The sequence below is a fragment of the Bufo gargarizans genome, chromosome 10, assembly GCF_014858855.1.
Source record: "Bufo gargarizans isolate SCDJY-AF-19 chromosome 10, ASM1485885v1, whole genome shotgun sequence".
Classification (NCBI taxonomy): Eukaryota; Metazoa; Chordata; class Amphibia; order Anura; family Bufonidae; genus Bufo; species Bufo gargarizans.
Window position 1 is genome coordinate 35,822,285 of NC_058089.1, and position 20,564 is coordinate 35,842,848.

A 20,564-nucleotide genomic window follows, 5' to 3' on the forward strand; every position below is an offset into this window, starting at 1 on the left:
TTTTCCCTTATAAACCATGTTATAAGGGAAAATAATACAATCTACAGAACACTGATCCCAAACCTGAACTTCTGTGAAGAAGTTCGGGTTTGGGTACCAAACATGCACGATTTTTTTTCACGGGAGTGCAAAACGCAATACAATGTTTTGCACTCGCGCAGAAAAAGCGCGGGTGTTCCCGTAACGCACACGCACATTTTCCCGCAACGCCCGTGTGAAAGGGGCCTTACTGTTTTAGGGTTTCATTTGTAAGGGAGGGATTATTGCCTGCATCTTTTGTCTGTGAAAAAAATAAATAAAGTCTTTGCCTGTGTTTTAGTGTTACTGTTTTAGTAACAAATCATTGTGCAGGCATTTGGGGCAAATGCGCCGGGGGGTCCGGTGACCCCCCCATGCATGCGATCGCAGAAAACCGTAGGTCAATTCAGACCTGCGGTTTTCTGCGTTTCCGGGTTATTCGGGTCTCTGAAGACCTGATAACCCGGAACAGGTTAGTGATGATGGGGTGATTTCACCCCACCAATCACCATCCAGCGATCCTGAGTGGTGATGGTGACATCACCACTCAGTATCGCTTCTGATTGGTCTGTGGGCGGTCCGGCGGGATATTCAAAAGAGGCAGGCGCTCCTCTCCTCCTCCTTTTGTGTTACTGAGCCGAGGAGAGAGGAGCTGCCTGCACGTGTGTCCACCATTGCTGCCAGCACCCCGATCTGTGCCCCCAGTACCCGATCTGTGCCCCCAGCACCCCCCATCAGGTACATAGGGACAGCATAGAAAAAGTTTGGGTTAGGCAGTGAAAAAAAGGGAAAGTTAGTATTTGCAGTTTATTGCATCACCCTTAATTTTTTTTTTCCACATTTTTTGCCCTTTTTTTTTTCTGTTAGTTTTAGGGTTAAGTCCGCAAACACCCGTGCCCCCACACACACCAAATAAAGATTTACACACACGCACATATACACGCAGACACACACTCCCCTATGGCCCGCCGGATGTTCTCGGCCGAGGAGGCATACGCCCAGCTTGACTCCGAGAGTCCCAGTGAGGACGAGGATGACCCCACATTCCTGTTGTCATCCGCGTCCTCCTCATCATCTAGCGATGATGATGAGCCCCCAAGGCGGTGGAGACACCGCCAGGCGGAGACGCCGCCAGGCGGAGCAAGGGGATCGCCATGTTAGGGACCCTGTGGCCCACACTAGTACGAGCAGCTCTGGGGTTTGTACTGGTTTCCGGCCCACCAGTTAAATCCACCGGAGCACCCTGCCGGTGAACTTGTCTGGTGTAGCCCAGAGCGATACGAGCCAATGATTCCTGATTTTGTAGGCCAATCAGGAATCCAGATTTCCACAGTGGGCTACACTGAATATGACTTTTTGTGTAATTTTTTCAGTGACCCATTGGTAAATCTGATGGTGGAGCAGACGAATCTGTACGCCCAACAGTTCGTCGCTCAACACCCGGGCTCCTTTTTGGCCAGGTCCGGTGGCTGGACGCCGGTCAGTGCAGCCGCAATGAGGACATTTTGGGGCCTCGTGCTGCATATGGGCCTGGTCAAGAAACCCAGTGTCAGGCTGTACTGGAGTGGGGACGTCCTATACCAGACCCCACTTTACAGTACGGCCATGACACGCTCCCGGTTTGAGGCCATCCGGAAATGTCTGCATTATTCCGATAATGCAGCATGTCTTCCCCGAGGTGATCCTGCCCATGACCAGCTGTATAAGATACGGCCGGTCATCGATCACTTTGGGGCCAAATTCATGGAGGCCTATGTACCTGGAAGGGAGGTCGCGGTTGATGAGTCTCTCATTGCGTTCAAGGGGAGACTCATTTTCCGCCAGTATGTGCCATCCAAGCGGGCGAGGTATGGCGTGAAGCTATACAAAATTTGTGAGTACCTCAGGGTACACTTACAAATTTTGTGTATACGAGGGGCGAGATTCCAGGATTCAACCCCCAGAATGTCCCCCCACTCTGCGTGTTACCGGGAAACTTGTCTGGGACCTTATGTACCCACTGCTGGATAAGGGTTACCTCCTGTACGTGGATAACTTTTTTACCAGTATCCCCTTGTTCCAGTCCCTTGCCGCCAGATCCACGTCCGCTTGTTGGACCGTGCGGAAAAATCAACGCGGCCTCCCTGCCCACCCCCTCCAGGTACCTATCACCAGGGGTGAGACCCGTGCCCTTACCACTGGAAACCTGTTGCTGGTCAGGTATAAGGACAAGAGGGATGTCCTTATGCTGTCCACAATTCATGGTAACGGCATCACCCCTGTCCCTGTGCGAGGTACCGTGGCAACGGTCCTCAACCCCGATTGTATCGTCGACTACAATCGGTATATGGGAGGAGTTGATCTCTCGGATCAAGTCCTCAAGCCATATAACGCCATGCGCAAAACCCGGGCATGGTACAAAAAAGTTGCGGACTACTTGGTACAGGTTGCCATGTACAACTCTTTTGTACTATCCCAAAGCGCTGGCAGCACAGGGACATTCCTCCAGTTCTATGAGGCAGTCCTCAAGGCCCTGATCTTTTCGGACCGGGAAAGAGCAGGCCGGAGTACCTCGGGAACTGTAGGCGCCCGGATCATCCCTGGCCAACACTTTCCAGGTGTGGTCCCTCATACTGGAAAGAAGGGACGAACCCCAAAAAAGTGCAGAGTGTGTCGCAGGAGGGGGATACGGAAGGACACCATTATTCAGTGCGACAGGTGCCCCGATCATCCGGGCCTCTGCATTGACGGTTGCTTCAGGGAGTATCACACTTCCATGGAGTACTAAATTTGTATCCCAATTTAGCACTGATATCGGATTAAAAAAAACTGGTTCTCAGACTTGAGACACCCAAAAAAACTAAAATAATTTATTAAAGTAGACATATTAGGTATAGCCGCATCGGTAATAATCTCCTCTATAAAACTACCCAATGACCTAACCCCCCAGATTAACACGGTCCAGAAAAAAAATATATAAAGGTGTTTTTTTTTCACCTTACATAATAAAAAGTTTAATAGCAAGCGATCAAAAAGTCATATAGCCCCCCAACATAGTGCCAATAAAACCGTCATCTTATCCCGCAAAAAATGAGCCCCCACATAAGATAATCGGATAAAAAAAAAATGACACTTGTTTTTTTGTATCAAAAAGGATAATATGGTCAAAAACCTAAATAATTGTAAAAAAAAGTAGACTTATTAGGTATCGCCACGTCCGTAAGAATCTCCTCTATAAAAATACCCCATGACCCAACCCCGCAGATTAACACGGTCAATAAAAATAGGTGCAAAGAAAAAACAATATTTTTTTTTTTGGTCACCTTACATAACAAAAAATTTAATAGCAAGCGATAAAGTCATATAGCCCCCAAAATAGTGCCAATAAAACCGTCATCTCATCCCGCAAAAAATGAGCCCCCACAAAGGATACTCGGATAAAAAAAAAAAGACACTTAGACTTTAGAGATGCAAAAATATTTGCTGGCGTCTGGCGTCTGAGTCGGACTGGAGCTCTCTGCCCTTTACCAATCCAGCCATCTGGCCCATCAAGACTCACTCTCATTTCATCAGTCCATAAAACCTTAGAAAAATCAGTCTTGAGATATTTCTTGGCCCAGTCTTGACGTTTCAGCTTGTGTGTCTTGTTCAGTGGTGGTCGTCTTTCAGCCTTTCTTACCTTGGCCATGTCTCTGAGTATTGCACACCTTGTGCTTTTGGGCACTCCAGTGATGTTGCAGCTCTGAAATATGGCCAAACTGGTGGCAAGTGGCATCTTGGCAGCTGCACGCTTGACTTTTCTCAGTTCATGGGCAGTTATTTTGCGCATTGGTTTTTCCACACGCTTCTTGCGACCCTGTTGACTATTTTGAATGAAACGCTTGATTGTTCGATGATCACGCTTCAGAAGCTTTGCAATTTTAGGAGTGCTGCATCCCTCTGCAAGATATCTCACTATTTTTGACTTTTCTGAGCCTGTCAAGTCCTTTTTTTGACCCATTTTGCCAAAGGAAAGGAAGTTGCCTAATAATTATGCACACCTGCTGCATATATATATATATTTGAAGAAAGATTGGACTGCACTCCGGATAAAGCTTTATTCACCCATGGTATGGCAACTCTGCGACGTTTCGGCTCACAAGAGCCTTCTTCCAGCCTAGGCTGGAAGAAGGCTCTTGTGAGCCGAAACGTCGCAGAGTTGCCATACCATGGGTGAATAAAGCTTCACATATTTTCACTTTTATCCGGAGTGCAGTCCAATCTTTCTTCAAATATATATATATTCTTATGAAAAGAAACGTTTGGCATCACCAATTCACACCATATGAGACGGGTGCTATGTCCAGGGAATTCGCTGCTTACCCTTGCATACAGTCGGAAAAGGACAGCAACTCCAATAGTACCAAAATGATTATTTATTGGGCCACAGTGGCACAGTGAGGCGACGTTTCGGCTCAAAATCCAGAGCCTTTCTCAAGCATCAAAGCACAAGTGGGAGTGCACATTATAAATAGGTGTACATAATAAAGAAATAACAATAATCAATAGTCACAATTAGTGTACAAATCAATAGATGGATCCATGCATAATAATTGCAAAAGTGACAACATGTAAGGACAAAATCCAGTGATACATAATTATATTTGCAATTTACAACAAGATAATATGAACTAACTTAATACAAAATATAAATATAAGCGGCACCAATATATATCAGCTGCTTCAAATATCTTTAATCACATTAAATAAAAACAAGGAGGAGCAAGAGGGATCAATGGTGACATACCACAGGGTCAGCGTGTATCCACATCTCCGCAATGTATCCACATGCTACGCCTAATTTCAGCGTCCCACGTCACAACCTGCGTTGCGAAATACACAATGTCCATTGCTTTCCAGTGCGCATGCTCACAGTACTGTGACCGCAGACACGCCATGTTTAGCACTGGACGGGTTGCCCATAGTTGATTAATACATATACTATGTGGCTAACTGAAGGCAAAACGAGGGAACCACGCATCCCTGTCAAGGGGTCATGGTAACCCTACAATGGGCGTGCAATATGCGCCAGATCGGCACCCCCGTATCGATCATGCAGCAAGTGCCGCCCCAATAACGCCTCCTGAGAATGCCACAAACAGGGTTCTCCTTATAGGTATATATTATATAAAAAAAGGTATGTGGGATCTGTCGGAACACAGCCCGACCCCAACACGCAATTCAATCTAGGTATAACCAAATTATGGACAGAGTCAGATGTGGAACACAGTGTATCTCAATGTGGCAGGACAGAATCGTCATTCCGTTGCTCCTCTTCTTGTATTGACTAATCATCTAGAATATAAGATGAGAAAAATATTTTGAGAAAGAAATAAAATTGTAGGTTAGATCTTATAGTGACATTTGTGTTTTATTAATACCTACAACCAAACGAAAGCCGAATAACAGATAGTACATAACATCACAGGGCAAACCACCCCTTCATGTACATACCCCTAGATTAAAATCCACATTGAGACCATTAGGTCTCAATGTATTCAACGTGTGTATCCAAAATAGCTCTTTCCTCTTCAATAATAAATTCCTATTTGTGATGGAACGCACCGGCTGCTGGGCTGTCTAATGGCGCCGCCCACTCACGCTCCGGCCAATAAATAGGAGTCAGGGGATGTACAGGGTGTTCCACTAATGGAGTGCGCACCCTGTCAGCTCCATTTGCACAAGAGGACGGAATCGTTGATGCGGGTCTGGAACCCTGCAGCTCAGGGAGGACTCACCACCATCTGCTACGGACTTCCACATCTGCTACGGCATCCCCACTGCTGGTTCCCTCTCAGAGGACTCCTAAACCGCAAGTACATGCCTGCTAACAGGCTCTGCTGTTTATGTGGAAGTTAACCTGAAGAATTGCTGCCACACGGTGGTGAGAGTTGATATTGCAGTCACATACTAACCTTGAAGAGTTACTGCCACCCGGTGGTGAAGAGTTGATATTGCAGTTACATACTAATCTGAAGAATTGCTGCCACACGGTGGTGAGAGTTGATATTGCAGTCACATACTAACCCTGAAGAGTTGCTGCCACCCGGTGGTGAGAGTTGATATTGCAGTTACATACTAACCTGTAGAATTGCTGTACATACCACCCTCCCTCACCACCCAGGTGATCAAACTCTGCCATGACTCACCCCTCGCGGGGCACCCTGGCATAGCCAAAACCATAAACTTGATACGCAGGAACTTCTGGTGGCCAAAATGTCCAAAGAGATTGAGGTATACGTTTCCACCTGCGAGACCTGTGCCTCATGCAAAAGTAACAGGAATCGACCATATGGTCTACTAATGAGTCTTCCCATCGCCAACAGACCCTGGGAATGGGTTTCGATGGACTTCATCGTAGAACTCCCCCTTTCCAGAGGAAACAACACCATCATCGTGGTAGTAGATATGCTGACTAAGATGACACACTTCGTGGCCCTCAAAAAGTTACCCTCCTCCAGGGAAACAGCCGAGGCCTTCCTGTCCAATATCATAAAGTTACATGGAGTTCCTTGCCAGGTCATATCAGACAGGGGTTCGCAATTTATATCCAAATTCTAGAGAGCGCTCTGTTCCAGACTCCAAATCGACCACAGGATGTCTAGCGCCTATCACCCCCAAACTAACGGGCAGACAGAAAGGGTGAATCAGTGCCTGGAACAGTTCCTCAGATGTCACTGCTCATTTCTCCAAGATGATTGGGAAGGCCTACTTCCCCTCGCCAAATTCGCCTATAACAATTCCACAAATTCCTCCACTTTACATAGTTTTTGCTAATTATGGATTCCACCCCAGGTCTCTTCCTCAAACCAGTCTTCCCACAAATGTTCCAGCCACAGACGATTATCTAACTACTCTGCAAACTACCCTCAAGACGCTGAAGGACAACCTTTAACGGGCAAAGGAAAGACAAAAGACCTACTACGACTGCCGCAGAAGAGGAAATCCTTCCTACCAGGTCGGGGACTCGGTATGGCTGTCGACGAGAAACCTTCGGTTGGGGGTACCTTCCAAGAAATTGGGAAAACAATTCTTGGGTCCCTTTCCGATTGAAAGGGTTATCAACCCCAACACAGTGAGACTCACCCTTCCCCCTCGACTACAGGTACATCCCACATTCCATGTGTCACTGTTGAAGCCGTTTAGACCTAGCCCGTTCCCATCACGGGATCCTCGACCCTCGCCCCCGATAGACGTCCAAGGTGAAGAGGAATTTGAAGTCAAACAGCTCCTTGATTCCAGGAGAAGACGGGGGAGGATCCAGTACCTCGTTAGATGGAAGGGGTATGGCTTCCAGGATGACTCTTGGGAAGATGTGCAAGACGTTCATGCTCCCAGGCTCCAAAAGTTGTTCCACCGGAGGTTCCCTGACCGACCCTCCCCTATTGGGGTACCCCGGAGGGGTCCCCTTAGGGGGGGTACTGTGATGGAACGCACCGGCCGCTGGGCTGTCTAATGGCGCCGCCCACTCACGCTCCGGCCAATAAATAGGAGTCAGGGGCTGTACAGGGTGTTCCACTAATGGAGTGCGCACCCTGTCAGCTCCATTTGCACAAGAGGACGGAATCGTTGATGCGGGTCTGGAACCCTGCAGCTCAGGGAGGACTCACCACCATCTGCTACGGACTTCCACACTGCTGCCTTCCTCTTGGAGGATTCACCACCATCTGCTACGGCTCCCCCACTGCCGGTTCCCTCTCGGAGGACTCCTAAACCGCAAGTACATGCCTGCTAACAGGCTCCGCTGTTTATGTGGAAGTTAACCTGAAGAATTGCTGCCACACGTTGGTGAGAGTTGATATTGCAGTCACATACTAACCTTGAAGAGTTACTGCCACCCGGTGGTGAAGAGTTGATATTGCAGTTACATACTAATCTGAAGAATTGCTGCCACACGGTGGTGAGAGTTGATGTTGCAGTCACATACTATCCCTGAAGAGTTGCTGCCACCCGGTGGTGAGAGTTGATGTTGCAGTTATATATATTCCTGAGGAATTGCTATAAAAATACCTCCTGACCTTCGCAACTAAGAGGAGATCTTCCTCCCCATTAATTAATCTGTTTATGTGTATTGCGGCACATGATTTTGGTAACCTCAACCTCTCCGCCTAAGACTGAGAGAGCCGCCTGGGGTTCAAATTGAGCAGCCGCAAAACACACAGCCAGTACTTAGGCAGTGTGGTAAATAGTTGATGTCCATTGACTCTGCAGTTGAGATCCTTACTAATCAACTTGGTGCGTTACACTATTACCTCCTCGTCTGGGCAAAGGAATATGATCTATAATCCAGCATTTTAGTTGGTGTTCTGTATGGTTCATCTCCACAAAGTGTTTAGGGATGGGGGTAAATCCCAACGTTTTTTTCTAATAGTGGAGCAGTGATTGTTTAATCTAGTTTTTAGATCAGTGGACGTCTCACCTACATACAGTAGTTTACAGGGGCAACTCAAAACGTAGATCACAAAATTCGAATTGCAAGTGAGATAAAAAGAAATTGAATATCTCACATTGGTGATCGGGTGTATAAAAGTTTTTCCTTTACAAATATGTTTACAATTGACACAACTGAGACACGGGAAACATCCCATGCTCCGTTGTGTCAATGTTGTCTGTGTCAAACCAGGTCCAGGACCTATGTCAGCATGAACTAGTTGGTCACGTAAATTTCTAGATCTTTTATAGGCGAACAGTGGAGGAGATTTAAATTCAGGTACTTGGCTAAGGCAACCCCCTAAGATACCCCAATGTTTGATAATGATACGATTAATCGTACCACTATGTTCCGTGTATTTTGTAATGAAGGGGATCCTATTGTGGGGACCCTTCCTCTCCCTTCTTACTAATGTGTCATCTCTATCTATATCTTGGACACGGTCTACTTGGGATAGTAGCAAATCGGGAGGGTAGCCTCTGTGTCTGAATTTTTCAACCATGGTTTCCAGTGATTTCTCCACTACACCAGGGTCAGAGATAATCCTTTTGGCCCTGAGGAACTGGGAAAAAGGGAGGTGCTTTACCATGTTCCGCGCATGGCTACTCTGAAAGTGTGAGAGGGTGTTTTTGTCAGTAGGTTTAGCGAATAGCCTAGTTTGTAACCGACCTTCATGATACATGACAGTAGTATCCAAGAATTGGATTTCAGTATTGCAGTATGTAAGAGTAAATTGTAACTCTTCATTAATACCATTCAGATAACCTTGGAACTCCAATAATTCAGAGCAGTTACCAGTCCATATGAGGAAGATGTCGTCGATGCATCTCCACCACCTCAAAATTTTGTTGCTGTGGTGGGATACATGGACAACATCTTCCTCAAAACACCTCATAAAAATATTGGCGTACGTGGAGGCCACATGGGACCCCATCGCCACACCCCTGATTTGTTTATAGAATACCGTATTTTTCGCCGTATAAGACGCACCGGCGTATAAGACGCACCTAGGTTTTTGGGGAGGAAAATAAGAAAAAAAATATTTTTAACCAAAAGGTGTGCTGTGGGTTTGGAACTGGGTGGTCTGTGGATGGCACTATTACTGGGGATCTGTGGATGACGGACACTGTTATGGGGGGATCTGTGGATGACTGACACTGTTATGGGGGGATCTGTGGATGACGGACACTGTTATGGGGGGATCTGTGGCTGGCACTGTTACAGGGGGGGGATCTGTGCATGGCACTGTTATACATGTGTCATCCACAGACCCTCCCAGCCCATAACTGTGCCATCCACAGATCCCCCGCCGCTCCAGTATACTAATATAATATGTCTGATTTAATTAATGGTTATTAAATATGCATCTTTATTCCTAATAGTACCTTAAATCCTAAGCGCTTCAGTACAATGCCGGCAGGCCGGGCAGCCGGCGCGGCGCGTCACTCACTGACGTCACTTGCCTGCGCCGCCTGCTTCATTCATAAAGTAGGCGGCGCAGGCACGTGACATCAGGGAGTTACGCTGCCGCCTGCCCGGCCTGCATTGTACGGATGCGCTTAGGATTTATGGTACTATTAGGCATAAAGGGGCATATTTAATAACCATTAATTGAATATGACATATTTTATTAGTACACCGGAGCGGCGGGCCTTTAGTACAGTGACTGCACCGCCCCGCCGCTATTGCCGGCCCCAGCTCCTCCTCCCAGTCCCTTCCAGAGTCCCCGCTCGCTTTACATCGCTGCCAGCGATGTAAAACTGACTGCATTTGCCGTATAAGACGCAGGGACATTTTCCCCCCATTTTGGGGGAAGAAAAAGTGCGTCTTATACGGCGAAAAATACGGTATATCCAATATTCAAAAGGTCAATCACAAAATCACATTTTTCAGCAGTCAGGGATGACAAATCTAACATACGTCTAACCGCTCCAATACCAAGATCATGGTCAATTGACGAATATAAGGACGTCACATCAAATTACTCCAGAATGATGTTCTCTGTAACCCACATTCAACATTCCTTAATTTGCACAAGAAATCAGTATAGGACTCCGCCCCACTAGCATAGTTATGTAGGAGTTTGTCTAAAAAAATAGATGTTACTAAAGATAGAGTCTGAACCCAATACTATTGGACGACCTGGAGGGTCGACCAATGATTTATGTACCTTAGGGAGTACATAAAGTACCGGTGTAACCGGATGATTAACAGTACAGAACTCGGCAAGATTACTGTCAATGATGCCAGCTATAACTGCATTGTTTAAGCATTTTTGGATAGCTCTGGCAATCTCAAATTTTGGATCAGTCTGAAGTGCTAGATACACTTCAGTATCGCCCAGCTGGCGTCTGATCTCCGCGATGTACTTGGCGGTATCCAGAATGACAATCCCTCCCCCCTTATCTGCGGGTTTCACAGTAAGGAGGGGTCATTTCTCAATTGTTCAATCGCCTCAATCTCAAGTCGGGTGAGATTGGGGTTATTGAACATATTAGTGTTACACGATTGTTTATATTGCAACACTTCAGATTTCACAGCAGTTATATACGCATCAATGGCAGACTCGCCAACCACAGGAGTAAAATTACTTTTAAGATGCAAACCAAAACCCTCCCAGCGTAAGGTCGCTCTGCTGGGCAGTGTTGGTTCGCATCCTATCACAAAACCATGCTTTTAGTTTGATCCTGTGAAAAAAAGCAGATAAATCCACATCTAAATCAAATGCATTTAGTGGGGTCGAAGGACAAAAGGTAAGTCCCCTATTCAGGACACTTACTTGTATGGGGGTAAGCATTTTGGATGTTAGGTTAATAACAGTTATTTCTTCTTCTGTGTCTGTACTTTGTTGCCCTGTGCACGGATTTTGTTGTTGAGCAATTTTGGAGGTTTGTCGATGTCTACGGCCACCGCGTCTTTCTGTTCCAGGATATATTCTATAAACAAATCAGGGGTGTGGCGATGGGGTCCCATGTGGCCCCCACGTACGCCAATATTTTTATGAGGTGTTTTGAGGAAGATGTCGTCCATGTATCCCACCACAGCAATAAAATATTTATCCTACAAACAAAGAATCGGCTCCTGTCTGTTCTGACTGAGTTTGGCGCAGCTATGTGTAGGGCCTTATACTACACCATTACCATTTACCTGCTGCTCTCTGTCCTGATGTGTTTGGCCGAGCTATGTGTAGGCCCTATACGTGTCACGGCGGGCGTGCACTCAGACTTACAGATAACCCACCAACCAGGCTCTGGGCGAGAGATGGGGGAAGGGTCACCTCCTAGCTAATCCCTGACCTCTTTCCCTGCACTGCTCAGCCCACATGCAGACCTTAAAGGTAGGTGTGATGTGTCCCCGTGCCTGGGCTGAGAAAACCCTAACTTCCCTGAGATGGTGAAGAGGGGAAATAGGAGCAGCCTGCTCACACAGAACCTGGATGGGAGAGATGACACAAAACAACCAAACTTGAATCACACTTATCTTTCTGAGCTGGAACAGACAGACAACCTTCCTTCCTAGCTTCCAAGACCACAATGATTAGTATAATCCGCTCAGAGCACTGGGCTGGTGTGCTATTTAAACTAATGACCCCACCCAGTGCACCTAATGAGAGGCGGATCCAGCACGGCTCCAAAACAAACACTAAACTCGTGCTGGTTTCCTGGCCGACCTCCGCACATCGTCAGAGTGGGGCATGACAATACGACACCATTACCATTCACCTGCTTATGTTTGTCCTGATGAGTGTGGTAGAGCTATGTGTAGGCCTTATACTACCACGTTACCATTTACCTGCTGCTGATGCCTGTCCTGATAAGTTTTACCCAGGACTAAAGGGTCCTTACTGCAACCTTATCGGTTTGAATTACATGAAAACATAACAATATTAAAAACTTAACCACATATTATAACAGTAAAACAATATTTATTTACAAACAGGCCTCTAAGGCAACTTTTTCAACACTCTTGTGCAGCCGCCTCCGCATGTCCTGTATGCCTGCATCATGTTGGGCTTGCAGCTGAACCATTTTTTTTGCAATTGCATTAGTACTGTTAGGATAGAATTTATTTTATTTTATTAAGTGCAATTCAGATTAAGATGCATGGATACCGAATGATATTGCTGTGTGGTGGGGGCTGGTAACATCCTCCTCTTCCTCCTCATCAGGAGCCGGGTGTGTGGAATCTGGCTTCTGGGAGGGACCAGACTCTTCAACCTCCACCTCCTCACCCACTTTAGGTGGTGTTGGTGGTGCATCAGGCTCTTGCTGGGGGGGTCCAGCCTGGTCTCCCTCCTCCTCCTTGCTGGACACCACCACCACCTCCATCTCGTCTATTGACGAACTGCAACGGACTGGGCGAAGTGGAGCCTCTGTAATCACACAATGTTCAGAATATATACTCATGGCGAGGTAGAGGCGTATGTATGATGTAACCAGCTGATTTGCTACATGTCACACCAGTTAATAAGTAATCATTTGTAAAGGGATGAAATACTTATTTTCATAACTGTATATATACATTTTTCAAAAAGGCCATCCGAGGGTGACTGACCTTAAATTTTCAGCTCGGACAGGATCTCCCTCACAATGGCCTGCTCTCTGCGTGGACCCGGGTGCAGTCGTAGCCCCGCTCCAACATGCTCAGCAGGATAAAGATGCGAGCATATAATCCCAATTTTTTTTCTATACAAGTATTTACAATAATGTCCCCAACAAAAAATCTAAAAGTATTTAAGTATTTGAACGGGAAATATAAGATTTAATGTCACCATTATAAGATTGGATTGCACTGCAATTGTATGTGTGTGGGGTTTGAGCAATCTGATATTGGCCAGCTGAGCAGAGATGTACCTGTCTAGTGAAGTGACGGTCCGGCGGTATGAGGTATACAGCTAGTTCGCCTCTCTGTGGTGCACCCTGGGAAACTGTAAGGCCCCTTTCACACAGGCGAAAATTCCGCGCGGGTGCAATGCATGAGGTGAACGCATTGCACCCGCACTGAATCCAGACCTATTCACTTCAATAGGGCTGTGTACATGAGCGGTGATTTTCCCGCATCACTTGTGTATTGTGTGAAAATTGCAGCAAGCTCTATATTGTGCATTTTTCACGCAACGCAGGCCCCATTGAAGTGAATGATGCTGCTTGAAAATCGCAAGCATCCGCAAGCAAGTACAGCTGAAGAAGGCAGATCTGTAATAAAATTCATGGCAATGTGTTGCCATGGAACATCAGGAACAGATAGGGGTAGCAACAAGTCTGGTGGTTTGCTTCTGGAAATGTTATTTTTAGCACAGACGGTGCAAGCAGAAACATAGTCATGTATGTCTTTGGACACTAGTTCTGTGGTCTTGCGGATCCCAGGATGGCTGGCCAGGTTGGAGTTGTGCCCTCACGACAGGATACTTTTCCTATTGGCAGGGTGTATGAATGGTCTCCCGGGAGGAATGTCTCTTACCAGGACGGGAGCCACCGTGATGAAGCGAGAAGGATCTATCATGTATTGAGGCTCCTCCTGTTGGTCAGAAAAATCAAAAGATCGGGACAGAGCATCCGCCTTTATTTTTCTCAGCCGGGCGGAAGTGTAACTCAAAGTTAAAACAGGAGAAGAAAAGTGCCCACCTGGCTTTGCGGGGGTTCAGACGCTGAGCTGTCTGCAGGTACGTGAGATTTTTGTGGTCGGTAAATTTTTTTACCGGATGCTGGGCTCCCTCCAATAGATAACGCCACTCCTCCAAGGCGAGTTTTATGGCCAGGAGCTTCCTGTCCCCTATACAGTAATTCCTCTCGGAGGGAGAGAAGAGCTTGGAGGAGAATCCACAGGTGAACATCTTGCCCTTGGAATTATTTTGTAGTAGGACCGCACTGGCTCCTATGGAGGAGGCGTCTACTTCTAACAAGAATTGTCGGGAGACATCAGGATGTTGCAGGACAGGTGCAGATGCAAAGGATCTTTTTAATTGGACAAAAGCGGCCTCTGCCTCAGGTCTTTGGCATTCGCCCGCCCCTTTTTTAGTAAGATATCAGAGACATTAGGGAGGAGAAGTTTGGAATAAACTGCCGATAGAAATTGGCGAATTCCAGGAAGCGCTGTAAAGCATGCAGACCCCGTGGGCGAGGTCAGTTCTTTTACCGCATTTAGTTTTTCAGGATCCATCTGTAATCCAGCATCTGAGATGATGTATCTGCGAAAAGGTACTGTCGATCATTCAAAGGTGCATTTCTCGAGTTTGGCATAGAGTCTATTTGAGCGCTGTAAGACTAGTCGTACATGCCTTCGTTGAGTGGTCAAGTCTGGAGAGAAGACCAGTATATCATCCAGATACACAATCACGCAGGTATAGAGCAGGTCCTGGAAGACATCATTAACTAGCTCTTGGAATACTGCAGGAGCATTGCATAGACCGAAGGGCATGACGAGTAGTGTTGAGCGGCAGGGGCAATATTCAATTTTGTGATATTTCGCCAATATATGGACTAATATTTGTCATATATTTGCGAATTCGCTATCTTCGTAACATAGAAACATAGAAACATAGAATGTGTCGGCAGATAAGAACCATTTGGCCCATCTAGTCTGTCCCGATCTTTTGATTTTTCTGACCAACAGGAGGAGCCTCAATACATGATAGATCCTTCTCGCTTCATCACGGTGGCTCCCGTCCTGGTAAGAGACATTCCTCCCGGGAGACCATTTCATACACCCTGCCAATAGGAAAAGTATCCTGTCGTGAGGGCACAACTCCAACCTGGCCAGCCATCCTGGGATCCGCAAGACCACAGAACTAGTGTCCAAAGACATACATGACTATGTTTCTGCTTGCACCGTCTGTGCGCAAAATAACATTTCCAGAAGCAAATCACCAGACTTGTTGCTACCCCTATCTGTTCCTGATGTTCCATGGCAACACATTGCCATGAATTTTATTACAGATCTGCCTTCTTCAGCTGAATGTGCCATGATTTGGGTAGTGGTGGACCGCTTCTCCAAGATGGCGCACTTCGTTCCACTGCCTGGATTTTCCTCGGCTGCAGAACTTGCCAAGCTGTTCATAAAACATATATTTCGACTACATGGTTTGCCTGGGCATATTGTTTCCGATCGAGGAGTCCAGTTTACATCCAAGCTCTGGAGAGCCCTCTGTCGTTTGCTAGAAATAGACTTGGACTTCTCTTCCGGTTATAACCCCCAAACCAACGGGCAAGTAGAGCGGGTCAATCAGATTCTGGAGAACTATCTCCTGACATTTTGTTTCTACGCAACACGACAACTGGGTATCACTGCTACCTTGGGCAGAATTCTCCTACAAGAACCACACTAGTGAGTCTACTAGAACCTCGCCATTCTTAGTCGTCTGTGGTCAACACTCTCGTACTCCTCTTCCTGCATCTTCCGTGGTATCAGCTGCAGACTCTTCCTTTAGAGATGTTTTTGAAGATTTGGAGTGACACCAAGGTCTGTATCGACATAGCGGTGATCCGCATAAAGACCAATGCGAACAAGAGAAGAAGACCACCCCAGTTCTCGTCTGGGGAGAAGGTATGGCTTTCCTCCAAAAACATCCGCTTAAGAGTCCCCAGTTTTAAGTTTGCTCCTAGATTCCTTGGACCCTTTAAAGTGTTGAAAAGGATCAACAAGGTGACGTACAAGTTATGTCTGCCTTCCTCTCTGCGCATTCCCAATGCCTTCCACGTATCTTTGCTTAAACCAGTGGTCCTTAACCATTTATCAAAGGCTCCTTCTACTCCTACTCTAGTGTCTAAAAATACTGCTGAGGTCTTTGAAGTCAAGGACATCCTGGATGTCAAGAAGCGGGGCAGGAAGACCTACCCCGCCTGTGTGGTTAGTATTACCTTTGAAGGTTCTGCTCCACAACTTCCATTCAACCTGAACACTGTTTGAACTCGGCATCGGTTGTGGCAGTTCGCATCACTCCCTGGGTGGGGCTGAGTTGTGTCAGGTGATCTCGTTAACCTATCCTGGCTCTCCTGCAGGTACTTTAGTAGCTCAGCCCTCTAGCCAGATGCCTCAGTGTCAAGGTCCTAATCTTGTGCTAAAGAGCTTGCTTACCACTCGTATTCCTGGCTTCGTGCTTCATTCCTGGACTTCATTTATCTCCTATTCCAGCCTGCTTGCATCGCTTCTCCTGTTGTTGACCCAGATTGACCTTGCTCCTGTGCCGCCTGCCTTGACCCTTTGCTCGTCCTGACTATGTCTCTGCATCATCCTCCGGTTCCTGTCCATCTTCCAAAAGTCTTCGCCTCACTGTGCGTGCAGATGCGCTCACACCTGCCTGCTGCCATTCCTGAGCAAGCTCTGCACTGGTCGCACTCAGATCCCGCAGCTGAATCCTCTTTAGGAGACGATCCTGGCGCTTGCTGGACTTTCTTGGACGCCCTGAAGCCTTCTTAACAAGAATTGAACCTCTTTCCTTGAAGTTCTTGAAGATCCTATAAATTGTTGATTGAGGTGCAATCTTAGTAGCCACAATATCCTTGCCTGTGAAGCCATTTTTATGCAACGATGGCTGCACGCGTTTCTTTGCAGGTCACCATGGTTAACAATAGAAGAACAATGATTTCAAGCATCACCCTCTCTTTAACAGGTCAAGTCTGCCATTTTAACCGAATCAGCCTGACATAATGATCTCCAGCCTTGTGCTCGTCAACATTCTCACCTGAGTTAAGAAGAAGATTACTGAAATGATCTCAGCAGGTCCTTTAATGACAGCAATAAAATGCAGTGGAAAGGTTTTTGGGGGATTAAGTTAATTTTCATGGCAAAGAAGGACTATGCAATTCATCTGATCACTCTTCATAACATTCTGGAGTATATGCAAATTGCTATTATAAAAATTTAAGCAGCAACTTTTCCAATTTTCAATATTTATGTAATTTTCAAAACTTTTGGCCACGACTGTACTGTCGGTACCTTTGCAGGTACCTCCTGGCCTGCCTTGACCAGCTGTCACTGACAGGTTTACACACCAAAGTAGCCCCTGGCAACTACCGATGGTCAAGCCCATCCTCACCAGAGGCTCTAGTGAATCCGTTTAGTTGCTTAGTCATGCCCCTCTGGAGTATTGCTAGTCAGTGGCACAGTGGGTTCACGTGATAATTGTACACCGATATACAGGCTCTCTGCAGCCGGGAAATAGCTGATTTTTAACATGCTTCGTCACAAATTAATTTGGATCTAAATGATTTTTTTTTTTTTAGGAAATTGGCTCAGGTGGCTCTCCTAGAAAGGTTGCGCCAAGGCTGAGGATCATGGCGCTGGAGCCTAGGACAGGTTTTTGCATTTATACACAGAGGTGATATCATTACAGGCAGGATTAGAATGACCAGATAAGAGAATCCACCATTCACAATACTGTAGGTGATTGTCAAAGCTAATCTATTCTTTCCTTGTACAATGACCTCTGCACAGGTCACAGAGCATGGCTAGAAAACTGACATAGAAGTCAATGGGGTCCCCTCCTGACCATTTTGTCTACGGACAATGTGGCTTCTGTAGAGCAATTTTCTTAATGCTTAATTCTAAATGTTTAATGTCTAAAAGTAGTTAAGAACAGCTCAGGCAAGATGGCAGCCCCGATAATTATGGTCAGCAAATAGAGTTAAAAGATCTGCAATCAGAAAATAAAAAGAAATTAGAAAAAAGGGATATGTTTTACTATCTGGTTTTAACTGGCAGAAAAAAAAAAATTGGGTGATACATTTCCATTTAGGCTGGGGTATAAACGGTATAATAATAATAAATCTCCCTAAATAATATATTATGTGATACATTATGTTGATATGTCTACTATTCATTAGCTAATTTAATATAATATAAGATGATTACTATGTACCTGTAAGTAATAATGAAACATCAATTTCCTTCTTCTACTTACAGCACAACTGTGGCTCAAAAATAGGCGAAAGAAGAGTCTCCAATAGTGGCTTTTGTGACCTTCTTGGAAAGATACGCTGATCTTTTTTAATGGCTTCTCTAAAACATTTACTAAAAAGAAGTGGGACCTTTTTCTTTTTCCTTATACACAGCTGTTTAATCTTTTTATTATGTACAATTTATTACAATGAAAAAGCACCTGCATACAAAGGTTATTCTTCAAAGAAGGAAATTAACATAGCATCAAACTGTTCAATCCCTCCTAAAGAAATGCTACCAGACAACTCAAGAACAGTACAGATGATGTCATCAAATCAATCATTGTTGATTATCCTTCTTTGGACATGGCCTTCAGGACATATTTTCCCTCTAAATCAGTGTCCAGCATCAGTTGATTCATCTGGCTGTTTCTTTACAGTAAACCGCAGTATGTATTCAATGGCTAATGCTGTTGTAATTCACCACAGAGATGTTTCTAGATCCAAATCCCTATTACCAGTGGTGCCAAGGCCTTCCTATCAGTACTGGATTTGGTTTAGCCTGGAATCACCATCAAATCTCAGAAGTCTGACCGTCATGGACAATATCATAAATATGACCATGTCGTACAGGGTTGATTCTGACATCTTCACTCCCTATGGATGGATGGAAAAGCATGACGAAAGGGAAAACTTTACTATTCCTCAGAAGACCCAGCTGGTTGCTTGGGTAATAAGTAACTGGAACACAAAACACAGGAGATTTCGTTATTATCAGGAGTTAAATCAGCATATCCAAATAGACCTTTATGGAAAGCGGCACTTACCTCTTCCAAGAAACCTACAATTTCAAACTCTCTCCAAATATAAATTTTACCTTGCTTTCGAGAATTCAATTCACAAAGACTATATAACAGAAAAACTCTGGAGCAATTCATTTGTTGCAGGAACTGTTCCAGTTGTAATGGGTCCTCCACGTGAAAACTATGAACGTTTCATCCCATCAGACTCCTTTATTCATGTAGACGATTTTTCTAGTTCTCAAGAACTAGCATCTTACCTCCTTAGCCTGGACAAAGATGACCAAAAATATCAGGAGTATTTTAAGTGGCGATCTAGCTATCAGCCAGTAAAACCAAGGAAAACATGGGTAACTGAATATTGTAAAATATGTAAAGCACTTAAAGAAGCCCCATTATATAGAAGAATTCCAAGTATTGCTGAATGGTTCAAAGAGATATGAAGACCACAGTTTAGAGGTTGTCCAAGGTTAGAAAAGTGGGATTGAAGAGTTTTTCCAGAAACAGTGCCTCTCTTGTCCTCTTTATGTGTTTGGTATTGCAGTTCAGACCTATTCCAGGGAATTGTGCTGCAATACCATACAAAGCTTATTGACAAGAATGGTGCTGTTTTAGGGGGAAAAGGTAGACCCTGGGGTAACATTGGTTATAAGATTTCATCATAGCAGATGCATAAATTATTAGTATACTGCCTAGCAGGGGCATTTACATATATTCAGTTAAATGTAATTAAATATATATAAAAAGGACTGGACACACCTAGGGTATTGGGTCACTCAATTTAATAAATTTATAATATAATATTAAGATACATGGAATGTAAGTTTAAAATATATCAGACATTCTGAAGAGCAGTCTCACAGCAGAACTATACAATAATAGAAAAAATAAAAAATAAATATCATGAGATCGATGCACCTAAAAAACAAAGCACTGCAGCCAATATAAACCGTCCAAAAGGGCAAACAGGTGGCAATGGCCTAGACAATTAAGGTGAGTAATATCTAAAGATAAAAATGCTTAAATTGATAAATTCTAAAAAATGATGAAAATTAAATGACGGCATAAACCAGATATAGCAGCATATTTCGATTTCAATTGTAGCAGCAATATTAGTAGTAATAATGTCAAATGACTCCAATTTCAAATCACGGCATAGACCAGATATGGCAGCTTATTTCGATTGTAGCAGAAGTATTAGCAACAATAATGTCCTCTGCTTACTCCGAATGAACAACAGAGAGGTAAATCGGTAATAAAGTTTTCAATATCTCCACAAAGATCAGCTGGTACCTCATAGCCTTAAGTCCTTGGCCGGACTTGTTGAGACAATAGCACCCAAAGGTAATCGGCAGGGTCCCACTATATTACTGACCTGGCGGCGTCCCGCTTAAGGTCAGTGTTAGGACCTATAATAGTTCC

At 45.1% G+C, this 20,564-nt stretch overlaps 1 protein-coding gene across 1 annotated transcript; it reads left to right on the top strand.

The window, feature by feature from the left end:
• Positions 1-18,667: 18,667 nt before the first annotated feature.
• Positions 18,668-19,585, top strand: LOC122920041 (3-galactosyl-N-acetylglucosaminide 4-alpha-L-fucosyltransferase FUT3-like). Its single transcript, XM_044269250.1, has one exon. It carries the CDS (start codon positions 18,668-18,670, stop codon positions 19,583-19,585), a length of 918 nt encoding a protein of 305 aa, XP_044125185.1.
• The last annotated feature ends 979 nt before the right edge of the window (positions 19,586-20,564 follow it).